Source organism: Balaenoptera acutorostrata, chromosome 19, assembly GCF_949987535.1.
Source record: "Balaenoptera acutorostrata chromosome 19, mBalAcu1.1, whole genome shotgun sequence".
Classification (NCBI taxonomy): Eukaryota; Metazoa; Chordata; class Mammalia; order Artiodactyla; family Balaenopteridae; genus Balaenoptera; species Balaenoptera acutorostrata.
Window position 1 is genome coordinate 19971302 of NC_080082.1, and position 18296 is coordinate 19989597.

The 18296-nt window shown below is 46.0% G+C and overlaps 2 protein-coding genes and 1 pseudogene across 8 annotated transcripts; 1 reads left to right on the plus strand and 2 right to left on the minus strand.

Moving 5' to 3' along the window:
- Nucleotides 1-439: 439 nt before the first annotated feature.
- PDP2 (pyruvate dehydrogenase phosphatase catalytic subunit 2) lies at nt 440-7892 on the minus strand. 7 transcript variants are annotated; one of them, XM_007198065.3, is made up of 2 exons: nt 7834-7892; nt 440-5373 (listed from the first exon to the last, which is right to left on the minus strand). In XM_007198065.3, the coding sequence occupies exon 2, from the start codon at nt 5317-5319 to the stop codon at nt 3727-3729; it is 1593 nt and encodes a 530-aa protein (XP_007198127.1). In that variant the 5' UTR covers nt 5320-5373; nt 7834-7892; the 3' UTR covers nt 440-3726. The 7 variants fall into 7 exon arrangements, with proteins under 7 accessions (XP_007198127.1, XP_057390782.1, XP_057390783.1 ...); XM_057534799.1 differs by having other exon boundaries at nt 7752-7866; XM_057534800.1 differs by lacking the exon at nt 7834-7892 and adding an exon at nt 7630-7758.
- On the plus strand, nt 5730-6060 carry LOC103020225 (60S ribosomal protein L30-like; annotated as a pseudogene).
- A 9917-nt stretch (nt 7893-17809) lies between the features above and the next one.
- LOC103019658 (40S ribosomal protein S17-like) lies at nt 17810-18296 on the minus strand. The gene has a single exon (XM_057534552.1). It carries the CDS (start codon nt 18278-18280, stop codon nt 17873-17875), a length of 408 nt encoding a protein of 135 aa, XP_057390535.1. The 5' UTR covers nt 18281-18296; the 3' UTR covers nt 17810-17872.

Here is an 18296-nt window from a genome sequence, read left to right on the forward strand (position 1 = left end):
GAGGGGTATCACTCAGAGGCAATGAGATAAAACTCAGTCAGTGGGGGTGGGATGGAGTGGGGTCTTCAACTCTATCTAGGTAGCTGCCTAGACATTTTCCCCAAAGCTGGCTCTGAATTTAAGATGAACAAAGAAGCTGGTTTTACAAGGCCAGTTAAATAATGTGAAATCCCAGCAGGCCTTGGCCTTGAGTGTGTGGAGACCCTCACAACAAAAGCCTTCACACTTCCTTTTCATTCTTTTCAGCTTCCCACACACTGTTAACATTAAGCAAGGACTTCCTGTGTGCTCAGCAGTCACCGAAAACTTGCAAAGAAAATTTCTCTTTTGGGTGGACTATTGAACAGACCAGATAAAGGTGGTGAAACAAAGGCTGGCCTAACCTAGTACCCTAAGGACCTTAAAAATATGAATATTCAAAAACAAAAGAAACCAAATCTCATTTTTCCTCTTTTATTTACAAGTTTCATTTAAATATCTCTCATGGTTAGAAAATCAATGTCAAAAAAACATTGGTATACAGTTTACAGTACAAATGTCAGTAAATATTAAAGAACATGGTTAATAATTTTTCCAAGTAAATGTTTGATAAATATTTTCCAGGAGGCCAGTTAAACTAAACGTCAGGTGCCCAAGGCATCGGGAACAGAGCCTCAGCCTGCTCAGGAGACGGTCGCACTGCAGTCCCTGTGTGTTTTCCACTTAACGCACGTGGCAACTCACGGGAAAAAGCGGTGCCACCAGCCTTTATTCCCCAGCCTCAAAGCCACACCAGGGCGTTCTCTGCTATGGGAGTCATGTTCAGAGACAAATGAACCACCAACAATGAAACTAGGATAGCTCAGTTCCAGGATATCCTGATTTAACCTGGGAAGTTAAGGTTTCCCCAAAATTGTCAAACGAAAAATAGGTCACTAGGGGCTGATGGATGAAAGCGTCAAGCTAGACTCATTCTGAATACATTGTCGTGTTCTATACAATGAATTATTCTATTCTTTAATTCAAGTTTGAGCTGTTTCTATTTCCCTCATATAAAAGGTGTCAGCTCAGTTGTGTCTAACCTAAGTCTTAACCCACTCGATCTTTTAGGCCAATCGTACTTCTGGGAAAAATATGTTTATAGATTAACATACCTCAAAGTTTACACTTTCATTATAATAAATTAGTTTTAATGTTACAAATAACATCTCAGAAAACTGAATAAGTAACTTGACCTAGCATACTAACTTGAATTTAGAACTTCTCTATCCATTTTGACCAATCCCCAGAATCAGCAGAACTGTATTATTTACATATAAAACAATATCTAAAATATGCCAATATTACCATTTCTTACCTAAAACAGTAAATATGCTGTTTAAAGCACCAAAGCGTACTTTATTCAAAAGTGACATCCTAAACATTAAAGATTCAATCTCATTTTTTTAGTTCATTTCAGAAGTCTCAATATCAGAATCTTTACATAAAAGGAATGATAAGTGTTTCGGAAGACCTGACAAGTACCACCAACCCCCTCTCAAATCCCAGTGTCCTCAAGTGGTAGCCCATGTGCCTCAGGAAGGTCAGTGACAGCAGAACTGTGGTCAGGGAATCAGACATGCTGGGGTTTAACCAGGAGGTGCTCCTTGGAGCATTCATGGCAAGAGCAGACAGAGTTCACAATGGAAAAAGGCAGACAAGAAACCAGCCTTTCCTCTCTCTCAATATACCAATTAGAAAGCAGGAAATCTATTAGGCTGAGAAAAAACACAGATACCCTTGAAGGAACAGGTGGGAAGTCTGTATTCTCTCAGCTGTCCCACAGGTTACTTAATCAGATATATTTATGACCCAAGCTAGGCTCCAAAACAGGATTCAGACACTGTAATCCAGGTAAATGAGAGTGCACCAGGGTTTAGCTGGCATAAAGAACAAGGATGTCAGACAGGCAGTCTTCGGCTCTAGTAACAATGTCATGCAAGCTGAATGATAGGGATTCACATTTTATTTCTGAGTTAAGATCTAGGAGATCAGAAGGAATATTAATAGTTTCAGAATAAAAGGACCAAGGCTTAAGCACTCAAAGGAGAATTTCTTAGATGAAGCCATATCAGTAAACATACAGGGAAATATCCGCAGGCTAGAAGTTTCTCAACACTTGAATGTCCTGAATGTGAACAAAAATGTGGAAGTCAAACCTAGCTATTTGCTTTCCTTTCAGTACGAAAGGGGATGAGGAAAGCGATCAATGAAGATAGTGCAGGAACATAAAAAGTGTCAGTTTTGTGGGATTATATTTGTGTTTCCATTTAGGGACACATTTCCTGTTGTTTAAATGCTACAGCAATTCAGAACATGAAATTCATCCCCCCAGAAAGGATCTACATGGTTTAATTTCCAAATAAACACAAACTGTGCAGCCCACAGAAGCCAGTACAGGTTACATATGTTTTTGCCCCAACTCCTATACTAAATAAGGCCTAGTTCCTGAGGAGTAGCAATGGCCATTTATCCCACAGTCTATGGGCAAGTGTCCCATCTGAAAAATCTCACTCCTCCCTCTTCCCCACTGCCCCTCGGGATGCAGCTAGGGAGACTTAGTGACTGTTCTCAGGTCCTTCATGTTTTTACCTCTCCAGATTCAGGCTGAATTTTAAGTCTAGAATCCACTGTATAAGCAGTCCTGCCTAAACTGTCTGTCACAATTACCACATGCAATCTTGAATTTTCTCCTTCCCTGCAACCATGTGAAGTGGGAGCATTCTTTCTAGACAGTATTGCACAGTCAGCAGCAGGGTGAGGGAGTTCAGCATAGCAGAGGGGGAAGGAACATTAGGTGGAATTAGAAGAATGTTTGAGAGGTATAATCAGAAAGGAAAAGTGCTATGAGTAAATCTGCAGAGTTTTACTAAACCCTGGAGGAAATTTTATTAATGCAGGAAAGGAGTTAAGGCTCAGACAGAAGTAACCTCCTAGCATGGCTCAAAGGTTCAGGGGGTGGGGCTCAGTGGAAAGGCCCGAAAGCTGCACAAATAAATTCAGCTGGTCCAGAGGCCTGGCCACCTTCACCCTCAGCTGAAAACCAAGAAAACTCATTCCAAGCATGCTCGCTTAGAGCAGGCCTGTTTGCAAGTTTGAGGACTCAATTTTAAAATAAACTAAATCGGAACTTGAATGCAGCATTACAAAATGTTTTCACAAGTAAAATCACACACAAAAAGAAGTTAGAATATTGCATAGAAAAGTGTCCTGTAATATGCTTTGTAAACCTAGGTCTTTAGGAACTTCAAAATAAAAAACAAACAAAACCTCCCTTCATAGTCTAGAAGGCCATGATTACGAATTGAGAATTACCAATTTTGCAGATTTTGTATCAAGACCTCAGAAGATCCTGAACTTCTTCATATTCTTAGAATCATGATAAATTTTACCCTTCGCAGGCTCAGGCTGACACAGTTTAACAACAGTGTCTTTATAAAAGGACTTGGGTTACACAAGCCCCAGCCAAGTCTACGGTCTCTGTGTTCCACCCTTTCTGTGTAGAAGAGGTGAGCAAAACATGCAGGGACATAAAATCACTACTATTGTTTTTAATCCTAGGCTGTTTTTTCTCTCACGTTAGTCTATTATTAAGCAAGCTACATCTGCCTGCCCTTTAACAACAAGGTCTAAATAGTCAGTTTAAGAGTAAGTGAAAATGTCTTAGAAGAGCATTTAAGTTAACCTTGGCAACAGGATGGGAGACTCTTAACTCCCCTTGTAAGATGCACCAATCGAGTCTGAGTTAAAATACACCACAGTGACAGAGATATCATCCCTGTACATCCTTGCCAAGTCCTCTGGCAACGTCAGCATCGCCGACAGCCGCTCAGGCTCCATCTCCCCGTACTCGTTGTTCCCTATGGCATATCTGATCAGACGTGTGGCTGCGTTTTGGTCGGTGGCGTGGAGCCCCTGGGCTTTCCTCTGCAGCAGCAGGCTCTGCATGAGTCCCAGGTTGGCGGGTCTCTGGGCCAGGTCTGGCTTGTGCCGACACACTTCAGCCAGGTGCTCCACCACCAGCCTCACCACATCCTCATTGCCCAGCACATCCCACAGGCCGTCAGAGGCCAGCACAAGGAACTTATCCTGGGGCCTCAGCCTGTGGTATGTGACCTCAGGCCTGGCTGTCAGGTAAGGTGGAGTGTAGTAGTTTGGGGGGGTGAACTGGTAAATGTTGAGGGCCTCGGTGTCAAAGCCCCGCTCCAGGACACTGCGCTGCAGCTCTTTACTCCACTTCAGCTGGACGTCCCCGAAGGCCCTGCAGGGCATGAGGACACCCAGCAGCCTGTTGTCCATGATGACTGTCCTGTGCTCTGACTCAGGATGCTCCCTCGTTAGCCGTGACAGCTCGGTTGGGTTCCAGGCATTGTGGTCCCGGGTGAGGGGCAGACAAGACCACATGCCATTGTCTTCCTGGACACCAAGGATGGCCCGGCAGTCACCAGCGTTTGCCACATGCAAGTGAACTCCATCAACATGGGCCATGCAAGCTGTTGCCCCTGAGAAAGCAACCTGGAGTGAAAGGTTCCTGGTCATCTCATCTTCCAGGGCGGCCTGGATCTCTAGCGAGATGTCAGAATCCAGCCTCTGGAAGGAGTACATTAATGCTTCCTCAATGTTCAGCCCCATTTCCATGTGCAGGTTCAGCAGCTCCTGCCAGTAGACACGGAGGTGATCAAGGTGCACTGACGTGACATCCTTGTAGATACTGTCCCCTGGGTGCTTGAGCCACTGCAGAATGGGCAGCAGGGGCTTCATGCTTTCCATCGCCCCCTCCATCTGCTCCAGCGTCTGCTGGGACATCAGTGACACTGCCACATAGTAGAAGAGCCTCTCGCTCACTGCTTGAGCACATGCGTGGCCACCATGTCCATCGAAGACGCCAAACATCAGCCCATTGGTCTGCAGGCAGGCAGCTACACCTCCCCGGTCCTCCACTGGGAAATTGGCAGCCAGCTGGTTGCTCTCAAACCGCAACACCGAACTTGGGACTCCACTGACAAGGTCAAGAATCTTGTGGGCCGACTCACCGGCTCGCAACACTTCATTTACCTGCTCAGGGCTGAGTGGCAAGTGGAAATCATCTTCCTCTGTTGATGTGTGTCTATAGGCTTTCTGCAGAGCAATGCCACCACATGAGGCATTGTTTTTTAGGGTGACTGGCCCCTGGGGAAAGAGCCTCCATTTTGATTTAATCCTATTTGAGGCATACCTTGAATATAAACGTTGTCCCCCTTGTAATGTGGCAATGCTGTTTCTTGCAGAATTGAAAATCCAGTAGGACACAGTACTTGACATTCTGAAACTGTATGAGCAAATGGGTTCCTTCAGCAAAAAGGGTTTTTTTCAAACCTGAAAATTTAAGAGTTTAAGAAAGTTTTAAATTTAATTTTTTAAAAATGACTTCTGAAAACAATCTCAAAATACTTAAGCAAGTCTCCATACCTCCCATTATAATATATAATCACACTTCAGAAAATGGGTTTTTAAAAACTCTCTGATCTTAAAGAGTCACTGAAGGCTACCCCGAGGGGCCACCTTTTCCTCCTTCCCAAATCCTTTCCCTTGCCAGGGCCCAGTGCCCAGCTCCCATGTTCACTCTCCCCAGTAGGCTTTAAGTGTTCATTTAAATATAAGCTCTTTCTTGCTCCCCAGCTATCTTGGTGGCTGCTCTCTGTTGGACGCCATCCAGCACCTAAACCAGGAAGATGGTGGCAGCAAAGAAGACGGAAAAGTCGCCGGAGTCAGATCAATTCTAGGCTCCAGCTGGTTATGGTAAGTGGAAAGCATGTGCTGGGGTACAAGCAGACTCTGAAGATGATCAGACAAGGCAAAGTGAACCTGGTCCTCCTCGCCAACAACGGCCCAGCCTTGAGGAAATCTGAACTAGAGTACTACACCATGTTGGCCAAAACTGGTGTCCGTCACTACAGCGGCAATAATATTGAATTGGGCACAGCGTGAGGAAAATACTACAGAGTATGCACACTGATCCAGGTGATGATTAGAAGCAAGCCAGAAGAAACTGGTGAAAAGTAAATCATGCAAAATTTTTCTTTAATAAAACTGGCCAGAGGGCCTTCCCTGGTGGTGCAGTGGTTAAGAATCCGCCTGCCAATGCAGGGGACAGGGGTTTGAGCCCTGGTCCAGGAAGATCCCACATGCCGCGGAGCAACTAAGTCCGTGAGCCACAACTACTGAACCTGTGCTCTAGAGCCCACGAGCCACAACTACTGAGCCCACGTGCCACAACTACTGAAGCCCATGCGCCTAGAGCCCATGCTCCGCAACGAGAAGCCACCGCAATGAGAAGTCCGTGCACTGCAATGAAGAGGTGTAGCCCCCACTTGCCGCAACTAGAGAAAGCCCACGTGCAGCAAGGAAGACCAAACGCAGCCAAAAATAAATAAATTAAATTAAAAATAAAAAAATAAAAAAAAATAAAACTGGCCAGAGCTTGTTCTACATGTATATAAATGAATGCCTCAAACATTGGCTAAACATGGCAATTTCAGAGGCCCAAAAGCACACTAGGTATGATACTAGCTGTCTAGCAGCAGACACACTACTTCACTTGCCTGAGTTCCAGTTGTCCATCCGTGGAATGGGAATACTAGTTTCATAAGGTTTTGTGACAGTTTAAAGAAATATAACCCTTTGGCTCCAAAAAAGGTATTATTACTTTTATCATTAGGTGTATCATTGGGGATTAGAGGTTGTTTCCACTGTCTCTCTACTGATAAAATACCAAACTGCAATACTTAACACCTCAACCTTTCCCCTACTTAGGTTTTAGCCTACTTATTTCCCAAGGCTGACATCAGTAGGTCAAAGGATGGAGACTCATATTGCCAAACTGAGTTCCAAAAGGTTCACATCTGCCTCCACAAGGGCATGAAGGAAGCAGTTTCCTAGCACTTTCAACAGCCTCTGGTGGTATTTTTCCTCAGACAAAAAAAAAGCTGCTCTATTTTCTATTTTCTCTTGTGACCCGGGAGGAGAGTTTCCACGTGTTTTCAGATTTCGTTTCTGAATCCTGCCCTCCTCAAGTTTGTCTGTTGGGGTGTGGAGAGCGCCCACATTTGAGGACCGCCCCCTCTCCCCAGCCCACCCCGCCGAACTACGGACTGGAGCGGTCGGGCAGGGCGCGCAGAGGGCGCCTCCCCGCGCCCCCCATCCCCACCCCCAGCCCTGCAGAGAAGCCAGGCGGCGATGCCCGACGCAAGGCGATCTGCCGCAGACCGGACCCAAACAATTTCGCGTATCTAAAGAAAACAGATCCCAAAGTCAAGCCTCACAGATAAGAAAGAGCGCGGCCTCCAAAGTCCAACAAGCCCTATCTCCCTCAAACCCTGGCGCGGCCACGTCCCTGAGCCCCAGCTTCCGGGTCTATATAAAAGGGGAATTCAGTTGAGATGCTGAGCTCACAGAGGGTACTCCGAGGGCTAAAACAGCTACTGCGGAAGTCCCGGTACGCAGCCAAAGGCCCTGCGCAAGGCCGCGAGCCCACGTGGCGCGTGCGCGCGAGAGGGGTGACCGTAGCTGTGACCAAGACTCTTCCCCGTCCGCCGCGGGCCCGCCCCCTCACCTCACCTCACCTCACCTCACCTCCACTCTCCGCCCCATCACGTGAGCCGATGCTGCGGGCCGGAGCGGACCCGGCGAGGTTAGAGGCTTTCACATCCCAGGCTCACCCCCTTCCCTCCATCGCACCCTGGTCCTCTTCTCACCCGCTTGCGCCAAAGCCGCCGGGTCCGTCAGTCAATTCTGCGCCAGCCTACGGTGCCGCGGCTGCCCCCACCCCGGACTCACCTCCCTGAAGGGACCTCTTGTGCTGAGCCAGCTAGAGAAGGAAGTATCCTCTCGCCACCCTTTATTGGTTCATCTGTGGAGGCGGGCCCCTGACGGACAGCGTAATTGCCCAATGGCTGAGGAGGGCGAGAGGGCGGGATCCAGAGGGGCCCAATCCGGTTCCTCCCCCTCCCCCGCCCATCCTACCCAACCTTTACCCCCACCTCCCTCAGGGTCTGACCTTGGGTAGGCTCGGCGCCGGGCTTCGGGACCAGGCAGTCTTGTGGCTGAGCACGCCCACCAGGTGACAACCCCCCCTCCCCGTTCTGCGCACCCCAAACCGAGCAACCTCTCCCATTCCTCACTGTTGTTAATAATACCCCAACGGCTTCCTCTCCATTTCTGTGCTGACCAGTTCAGACCCCTCTCCCAGGCGCCACACCCTTCTATGTCCACTTGGACGCCTCCCTCTGGAGGCCCTATGTACACGTTAAACATAGCTTCTCTGGAACTCATCTTTCTGCCAGACCTGCTCTTCCTCTCCTCGCCTAACCCAGTAACGGCCCCATCATCTGCTCAGAGACCCAAGCCCCAAGCCTGGGAGTCATTTTGACTCCTCCTCCCTCACCCCGACCCGTCTCCTGTCAGTTACCTAATCCTGTTCATCTCACCTCCTAAATATCTCTCCAATCCAAATATTTGCCTCCAGCTACCCTCCCACTCCACTGCAACCTTCTCATCTGGTCTCCCCACCTGTGACTTCAACTTAGCCCTAGTTGCTCTGCTTCTACAGATCAGGTAGGGTGACCCTTCTACAGCTCAAATTGCTGCTGTAAAGTCTTCATTGGCTCCCCACCAACCACTGGGCCTTGGACTGACAATTACATTGGCATGGCCACGGATGGTTACCACAATAGTTAATGGTTGGTAGGTTGAGAAAGGCTGAGAACCAGGACACCAGATACTTCCTCAGTCCCTTCCATTGTGGAATTCCAGTTATGGCCTGCTGGAATTGCTTTAATAGAACTCATCTATTACCTCTGATAAGTCAAGGGCAGTCTTCCCTGGAGGCAGAGAAAAATAGGAGATGACCAGAAAAGGCCACTTAGAGCCCTGAAAAGGTGGTGTTCTGGAAGGAAGACACACTGGCTTACCTGGGGAGCCTGGCCAGCCCACCTGGATCCAAGGACATGGCTGCCATAAAACAGCTCCTGTCAGACTTGCCTCTGATATGATAGTCACACCGCCACTCACCCTTGGCCCTTTCCGGAAGTTCTACCAGTAAGTCAGAATTTGCAATATCTCTCTTCCTGGATATTAAGACGGCTGTTTCGGACTTAAACTAAAAATAACTCCAAGGGATTCTAAATAAATGGGTACAATTATTATGATTTTGTATAGATAGTCCATTTGGGGTTATAGAGGGTTATCCTTCAGGACAGAGGCAGCACAGCTTATGGGTGCCTGCAATATGTCAGGCCCTGGGCCGACTACAGGGGACACAGATGGCTGCCCTCACCACACTTTCCTGAGAATATTACATCACTCTGCTGTCTGAAACTGCTGAGTTTCTAAGTTACCACACACACACCACTTCCAAAGTAAAAATGCACCCCTGAGGATTTTGTGTGCACTGGAACTTTTGTTTAAAGGCTATAACCAGCTCAGTTACCCTATACATGATGGCTAGCCCAAGGACCCTATCCAGTCTCCCAAGGCTTCCTTGTCACAAGGTCTTACTAGAAAAAAAATGAAGGAAAAGGACTTACCTCTGCCTTGAGAAAGGGAAAGCAGCTCAGCTGTCATTTTCCAAGAAAATATGTAAAAATACTCTGTCTCACTCAAAACCAAGCAAATGTGAATTAAAATGAGATACTGATTTTTGTCAGTCAACCTGACAAACATTAAAACATGATTAATACCTAATGTTGGTGAGTGGGCATTGCCATCTTGGCAGGTGGGAGTGTAATTTGAGGCTGTCCAAGGGACAGATCTTTGACCCACTAATTCTACTTCTTCTAATTTATCCTACAGAGGCAGTCAAAGGCAAACCTTACAAATTTTCTACAATAAATACACATTACCCCATCTGTATAATATCTTGTATAATCAGAAAAAAAAAAGGAGCAAAATTGCATTTTAAAAACAGAGGAGTGGCAGGGGTAGGGAGATAGATTTCTTAGATGATTCTGGCCAAGTCCCCTGATTCCTTAGCAATGCAGATAGGACCATCTATGGAATGTTAGGAAAGCTGGATTTGAGCATGATCTTGTGTCAGGAGGAATTGAGATGGTGGCAGAAGGTTTTTGTCTAACTGTCAAAACCATATCTGGCCTGATATCTGGGAGAGTTTATAAAAAACCTCAGATGTCTTCTTTGCCAACATGAGCTTGCCCTTGCAATGTTTCTGTGGCATCATTGCTGCCCAAGGTAGCTGAATAAGCCCAGAAAAGCCTTCTTGCTGATCTGAGCACATTTGTGCTCTGAGACAATTGTCCCAGAGACCAGTGCCATCCTAAATCAAATGATTTAACCTCACCACCTTTTAACCAAGCAGGTGGCTTTCCCCGGCACTGTCCTCTCCCAAACTGATCACACATGGGCACGTACACACATACACACACACACACACACACACACACACCCCACCTCCCTTTCCTTTAGAAGGAATGGTTACCAATCCCTGCAGAGCAGCAAACTCAGGGACATATTTAGCAAGTCTTGAGGATGCTCGTGACAAAGGCTTGGGAAATTTTGAAAAATACAAGTCCTGCCTCAGCCCTCTTAAACCTGTTCTGAAGCAACAGCACTGACAGACTTGCCAGGTTACCAGGAGGCCTCAGAATGGTTATGTTAGGCTCCTAGCTTCTAGAGGCAAGCTAAGATTGCCCTTCAGTAGAAGATGGGCAGAGCCTTTGAGGGGAAATACGACCTGTGTTTCTGTCTCTTTAAGGCTTCTCCAAACACAAGTCAATCTTTTTCAGCTGCCTGATGGAACAGCTGCAGCCAGGGCTGTGATGACCTAGGCCAGGGGGCAGCTTCTTCTGTGACACTCAACTAATCATTCCCTTTGCCACCATCATCCCACACCCATTCTCACTCAGGCCATATTAACTGGCAAGCTCAGAATTTTCCATCACCCTGGAGTCCCAAGCCTGAGGCCCAGCTCTGCCACCTACTTGCTATGTGATCCTGGGCCAGTCATTTCCTCTCTTGGAGTCTCTGTAGAACTACTTGGAGAGGGCAGTTGTGTGGCCCTTGGAGTTGTCATTTGTACTCTAGGTTGCCAATGACGTATCCCTTCTTGAAAGTAAATCTGGGGAGGAGTAGAAGAACAGCAATAGGGGCCTAGTGTGGGGAAGAGGAAGCAAGAGGAAGTTGGGAGACGACCTGGAGCCCCCCAGAAGCACACTTCCTGTTCTTTCCCTTGCAGCTTTGCTACCCTGTGAAACAATAGTCCTCCGGGCAACTTTGAATTCTCTCTCGCCACTTCTGTGGAGGCCATGCCCTGAGCTCCCAGGGCGCCCCTTTCAGGCAGGGTCGGAGGTGGAATGTCAGCGCCTTGGCCTGAGCACGCCCCCAGCGCCCAACAGGAAGCCAAGAGTCAGGTTGGAAAGTCCAGGAGGGAGCTATTGACCAGGACAGAATTCAGATGGAAAAACCAGATTACAACAAAGAAGAGAAGGCATTTGATAATAACAGCAATTATTTCTGCATCTCTCCCCACCCCCGCTTTCTCTTCGCACATGCCTTTGCGGGCAAAGAAAAGATTAGTAGGACACATGCCAGAAGTTAACAATGCTTATCTCTGTAGGGACTTTCACATTCTTTGCCAGTCCATTTATTTCTTTATTTCCTTTTTAAAAAATGTTTTTAACAGGCAGCATGTATTTAGTAATCAGAAGAACCCCAATAATGTCTATCCTAGATAATTACACATGGGAGTGGGAAGGAAGAAGGCACAGCACAGGCTGGGTAGGGGCTGTTCAGGGGCAAGAGAGGCAGCTGGGGATAGGACAGGGTCCTGGAGGAGCCTGATGTTTTAGATGGGGAATCAGGAAGCTTTATCTGATAAGATAAGCTTTGGACAGACATCTGAAGGAAGTTAGGGAGTGAGCCTGGCAGTATCTGGGAGAAAGCATTTGATGGAGAGAAAATAGCAGGGACAAAGGTCCTGGCCTTGCCAACTAAGGGAAGGGCTTGAATTTTATGGCCAGGGCTTCCTGTCTCATCTCCACCCCTTTGGCCAGGGCTGGGAAGAACGTGAAGGAGCATCTCACCCATGCTTTCCTAAAGTGTGCTCCATGGAACATAGTACCAGAAAATATTCTGAGAGAAAAGGACCACATCCATACTACCCTGCACTGGAAGAGATTTCACAGTGAATAATGGCTTAGTCAAGGCACTGAAAAATTGTGCAGTAAAAGTAATTCATCCAACTTCATAGCAGCAATTCAAAACAGTTCACCATGAGCCTCCTTTTTGCTGTAAAATCTAGTCATGTCTGGCAGAACCCATATACTTTGTGAGATGCCTGTATATCCATTCTTGGAAGAGCAAAATAGAGTCCGAAGACCTGAACTGACTTCCCCAGGTTCTCCTTTAAGCTTGTGGCTGAGAGGAGTCTGGGCCTTGCTCTCTGAACTCTGAGCCAAGCCACATTCCTAGAAGTTTCTTGTCTATATTTGATAGCCTGAGGGACCAGTTTAGGCTTCTCCAAAGCCAGAGGGAGAGCCCCTGTACACTGTACAGGGTACCCTCTCACCATGCTGTGTTTTTGTTTAGCCATCTTTAGGTAAAGACTATAACTTAATAGGAACTTCATCTTCATGGATGCTAACAATGTATGCGTCTTTTCTGAACCTGGTCCTCCAGTGGGCAATGCAGGGCTGGTGCATTTCAATCACACTCATGAAAAATCAAATATACTTTAATCAGGCAATAGCGACAATTGAAGCCTCTATCTGAACACCCCACTTCTTGTAGAAGGCTGGGAGTCTGTGGACTGGGTTTTTTTTTTTCTATAGGATTTTTTAAAAATTGAAGAATAGTTGATTTACCATGTTGTGTTAATTTCTGCTGTAAAGCAAAGTGATTCAGTTATACATATATATCCATTCTTTTTTAATATTCTTTTCTATTATGGTTTATCATAGGGTATTGAATATATTTAGTTCTCTGTGCTATACAGTAGGACCTTGTTGTTTATCCATTCTATATATAATAGCTTACATCTGCTAACCTCAACCTCCCACTCCATCCCTCCTCCAACCCTCTCCCCCTTGGCAACCACAGGTCTGTTCTCTATGTCCATGAGTCTGTTTCTGTTTTGTAGATAGGTTCATTTGTGTCATATTTTAAATTACACTATAAATGATATCATATGGTATTTGTCTTTCTCTTTCTGACTTACTTCACTTAGTATGATAATCTCTAGTTGCATCCATGTTGCTGCAAATGGCATTATTTTGTTCTTTTTTATGGTTGAGTAGTATTCCATTGTATATCTGTACCACATCTTCTTTATCCATTCACTTATTGATGGACATTTAGGTTGTTTCCATGTCTTGGCTATTGTGAATGGGATGCATGTATCTTTTTTAAAAAAAAATTTAAATTTTATTTTATTTATTTTTTATACAGCAGGTTCTTATTAGTTATCTATTTTATACATATTAGTGTATACATGTCAATCCCAATCTCCCAATTCATCCCACCACCACCACCACCCCCCTGCCACTTTCCCCCCTTGGTGTCCATACGTTTGTTCTCTACATCTGTGTCTCTATTTGTGCCCTGCAAACCGGTTCATCTGCACTATTTTTCTAGGTTCCACATATATGCGTTAATATACGATATTTGTTCTTCTCTTTCTGACTTACTTCACTCTGTATGACAGTCTCTAGGTCCATCCACGTCTCTACAAATGACCCAATTTCGTTCCTTTTTATGGCTGAGTAATATTCCATTGTACATATATACCACATCTTCTTTATCCATTTGTCTGTTGATGGACATTTAGGTTGCTTCCATGACCTGGCTATTGTAAATAGTGCTGCAGTGAACATTGGGGTACATGTGTCTTTTTGAATTGTGGTTTTCTCTGGGTGTATGCCCAGTGGTGGGATTGCTGGGTCATATTGTATCTTTTTGAATTAGAGTTTTGTCTGGATACATGCCCAGGAGTGGGATTGCTGGATCATATGGTAATTCTATTTTTAGTTTTCTGAGGAACCTCCATACTGTCTTCCATAGTGGCTGCACCAACTTACATTACTTACTTACCAACAGTGCCGTGGACTGGGTATTTTTTCTTCCCTGCTGAGAACCAGTGTGGCACTGTGGCCTTGGGACTCATTTATGAAGTGCCAAGCCCCTCAGTACTTTTTACACCTGCCTTCCCAGAAGACAAGAGCCTCTTTTGCCTCTGAAAGGGCACCCTGTGTAATGTGGTTTCAGAGGCTGGGCCTAGGGTTGGGCAGACACGAGAACCCCAGCTCTGCCATTGACTGGATACATGACTTGGGTAAGGGGCCTCGGGTGAATTTCGAGCCTTTATTTAGAGGCTCAGCCATCTGCTGAATGGGGGCAGCCATTCCCATGTATGTTGTCGGGGTGACCCCCCCAGGTGTGTTGTGACTACAGAATGGGGGCAGGGGACAGTATGGCGGGGTGTTGAAGCAGAGCTGTCCTCCTTTTCTTGGCTCCGGAAATATTTCTGTCTAAAGAACTAGGACCTGTCACTGTAATCAGGGCACCCCCGCCCCCAGACTCTGCTGGAGACTGGGTCAAATTTAATTCAGCTTTTTTCCATGCTCACCTTCAGTTCCATGTAACTACCTCCAGGCCTTTGTCCCTATTATTCCCCTGCCTAGAATGCCCTCCTCTATCCTCCATACCTTTGGGGAACAGTGGGGCCACTGTCTCAGACTTTCATGCATGCCCTCTCCCCAGTAGCCCAGTGGTCTCGGTGGCACTGACCAGCTGCCTACTCCACCCAGGGCTGGACCCCCTGGGCAGCAGAGGAAGCAAGAGCTTAGGATGCTAGTGAAGCAGGAGCACAAACAACAGCAAAAAATATTTTAAATATTTTGACAAGTAGTAACCTGCTGGGCAAGGTTGTTTCCCAGCACAGCTGGGCTGGGCCCCCGCTAGTGATCACTGGCTGGGATGGAGCAAAGACCAAGCTACACATGGCCACCAGGGGGCGTAAACACACTGCAGGAAGCACCTGAGAGAGAGAGAGAGAGAGAGAGAGAGAGAGAGAGAGAGAGTGTGTGTGTGTGTGTGTGTGTGTGTGTGTGTGTGTGTGTGTGTACATCCCTCCACAGTGCTTAGTGCCAGGAACTGACAGTCAGTGGTGGAGAGGCTGAATGCCTTTTAAGGGGCTTAGAGAGTGGTGGCTCAGTCTTGGCTCTGAATTTTATCCAATGCTGGTCCCAGCAATTCCCGCTCTGTGACCCAGAGCAAGTGTCTTAATCAGTCTTATCCTCAATATCTCATCTGCCAAATGGGAATAAGAATGGTGCCCACCTCAAAAGGTATTGGGTTTAATTAAATGAGTCAGTCCATGGATTGTGTTCACTGGTTGGTCATACCGCAGGCTCATGGAGCACGTTCTCAGGGTCACCAAAGGAAGGTGCTTTAAAATAATTTTTTATTTAATATTTTATTAAAATAAAAACATAATGGGAGAAATCAGAACTATGTTTAACTTCTTTATAGTTACCTGTCAGTTTAGTATCATATTGTATTGTTTTTATATCTGATTACACAGGTGAGGGTCCTATAATCCTTTTGGTGTTTGGCTTGACTGGCTTTTCAGCCCAGAGAGGTCCCCAGAGGAGCTACAGATGATGGGGCCCCCTATGTCTGTTGGGGGTGCACTTCCTGAGAGATCCAGAGCAGTTGAGCAGATGTCCATGCAGGGCCCAGGAAAGTAGGTCCTGGTGGCGTCCTCTGAGGGAGGAGTTGGGGGATGGGTAGCAAGGTCCACATAGGGTCCCCAATCCTCCAGGCCCAGAGACCAGCCTGCTACCCAGGAGCTGGCCATGGGGAGGCCCCACCTTAGAAACCCCATCAGTGCTCTCATCCATGCCCCCTCCTCCTTCAGGTCATGCCCAACCTTCTACCCTACGCCCCCCCAGGTGCCCCCCATGTGGTTCTCTGACCCCCAGATGACCTCCCCATTTGTCCCCTAGACTTGTGGTACCACCTCAGAAAGCATTTGGAGAATCTGGGGTCAGTTGTCACATGGCTGAGGAGACCCTGGCATTTGGGGTGGTCAGGGTGCTAGGAGTCCTACAGGATAGATTCACACAACAAAGGATTGTCTGAGTCCTGCCCCACCTTCAAACATCTCACCTGGATGTTCAGACAGGTGAAGAATCTGTTTATCTCCATGGGAGTCTACAACCTTGTTCCATTTTATTTGGAAGCACAAAGTAATGCCTGCACAGGTTTAATATGTAGCAAATTATCATACTTTGTGTCATTTGGAATTTTACCAGGAGTTGTTCACCAAATAGGAAAGTCTCACCATGATGGCAACAATACTCGTGCTCCTCTGCCTGGAATGCATTCGTAGCTGCCATGTTATGGGGCTTCTGAGTATGGGCGCAAACACAGGAAGACTTCATTACATCCTTGCGCCCCAGCATTTACATACTGCCACACATATCACTTTATTGAAAATAACATTATTTGTATATATAAATGTACCTTATTTTGCATTATAAATGACTGTCCTTTATATTACAACTAAAGTGTTACACTGGTTTTTTGAAATTATGTGTCGAGATAAGTTATATTTTCTTCAATTTTCATTGTAGGTTCATAATGGGAGGTATGGCGTTTATTATTATAAAAAGGAGGCTCTGAGAATCTCACAAACATACTATGAGCAAAAAATCCAGAAACCAAGGATGTTTCTGAAATAAATACTTTCATTTAGTTGAAGTTCGAAACCAGACAAATGTAATTTATGCTATTAAAAGTCAGGTCAGTGGTTACTTTGGGGAGGTAGGAACGTAATGAGGACTTGGGGGGTATGGAGTGCTGGAAACATGCTTTTGGTGATCTGGGTGCTGGTTGCACATGTGGGTTCAGATTGTGAAAGTTCATTGGCTATATGTACTTTTCTGTATATATGTTATGCTTCCATTTAAAAACAACAACAAAAAACAAAGTTAACATCACCAGTAATAGGGCAAATCAATATCATGTGCTGAAGACAACATGGGATTGTTTTGTGATATTCCCACAAAAAGTACATAACCTGAGTCTCTTCATGAGAAAACACCTGACAAACCCAATTGAGGGACATCCTACTACATCATTGGCCTGTGCTCTCCAACCATATCAAGGCTGTGAAAGGCAAAGACACACTGAGGAACTGTCTAGAGAAAAGGAGACTTAAGGGACTGGACAACTGAATGCAATGCATGGTCTGGGAATTTTGGGGTTTACAAAGACACTATGGGGACAGTAAGCAAAATCTGAATAAGGTACATTGATTAGATAATAGCAATGTAACAACGTTAATTTCCTGATTTTGATTCTTGTACTGTGGTTATGTAAGAGAATGTCTTTGTTTTTAGGAAAAACCACTGAAGTATTTAGAGGTGAAAGGGTATCATGGCTGCAACTTATTCTCAAAGAGTTAAAAAAAATGTATATATGAAGAAAGAGAATGGAAGAGAGCAAAAGTGATAAAATGGGGAGCCTGGGTGGCCAGTCTATGGGTATTCATTGTATTTTTTCAACTTTTCCATAAATCTTAAAATATGCTATAGTAAAACATTGGGATTTAGGGGCTTCAGGTCTGATAGTGGAACCCTAAACGTTGGCTCTTCCTTTTTCTGTTCCCACGGCCACAACCCCAGTTCTCCTGGGTGTCAATGTGAAGAGGGACAGGAAAAGAAGGAAGTAAAGCCTGGCATTTCCTGACATGGTGGCAAGGTCTTGTGTGGGCACTGAGGGACCATCTCTAAGGGTCTTTTTTTTTTTTTTTTTTTTTTGTCCGAGGTTTATTGAAAATATTACAGCACAGCAGAAAGATTCAAACGGCTCCACGTGGTGTTTTGAAATTCATCCCAACTGTAGGCTGAGTGACCTGCAGCTTGGACAGACTGCCAAAGTCCAAGAGCTTCAGCATTTCCTTAGTGTCAGGATCTACTTCAATGATTTCCTGATCCAGGGCTGAGACCTCAGGCGCGTAATTATCTCTCCTCTCTCTCTCCTCCTCCTGCAGCTTGATGGAGATACCTCTCACTGGGCCTCTCTGAATCAGCTTCATCAGATGTGTGACATAGCCTGCGATCTTGTTGTGGAGCTTCTTGCTGGGAATGATGGCGATCTCCTCGCACATGCGCTTGTTGGTGTGGAAGTCGTTGCCCAGGTGCGTGTAGTACTTCTCAGTGATGACCCGGGCTGCCTTCTTCACGGTTTTGGTGCGAACGCGGCCCATGTCAGCGGGTCCTTGG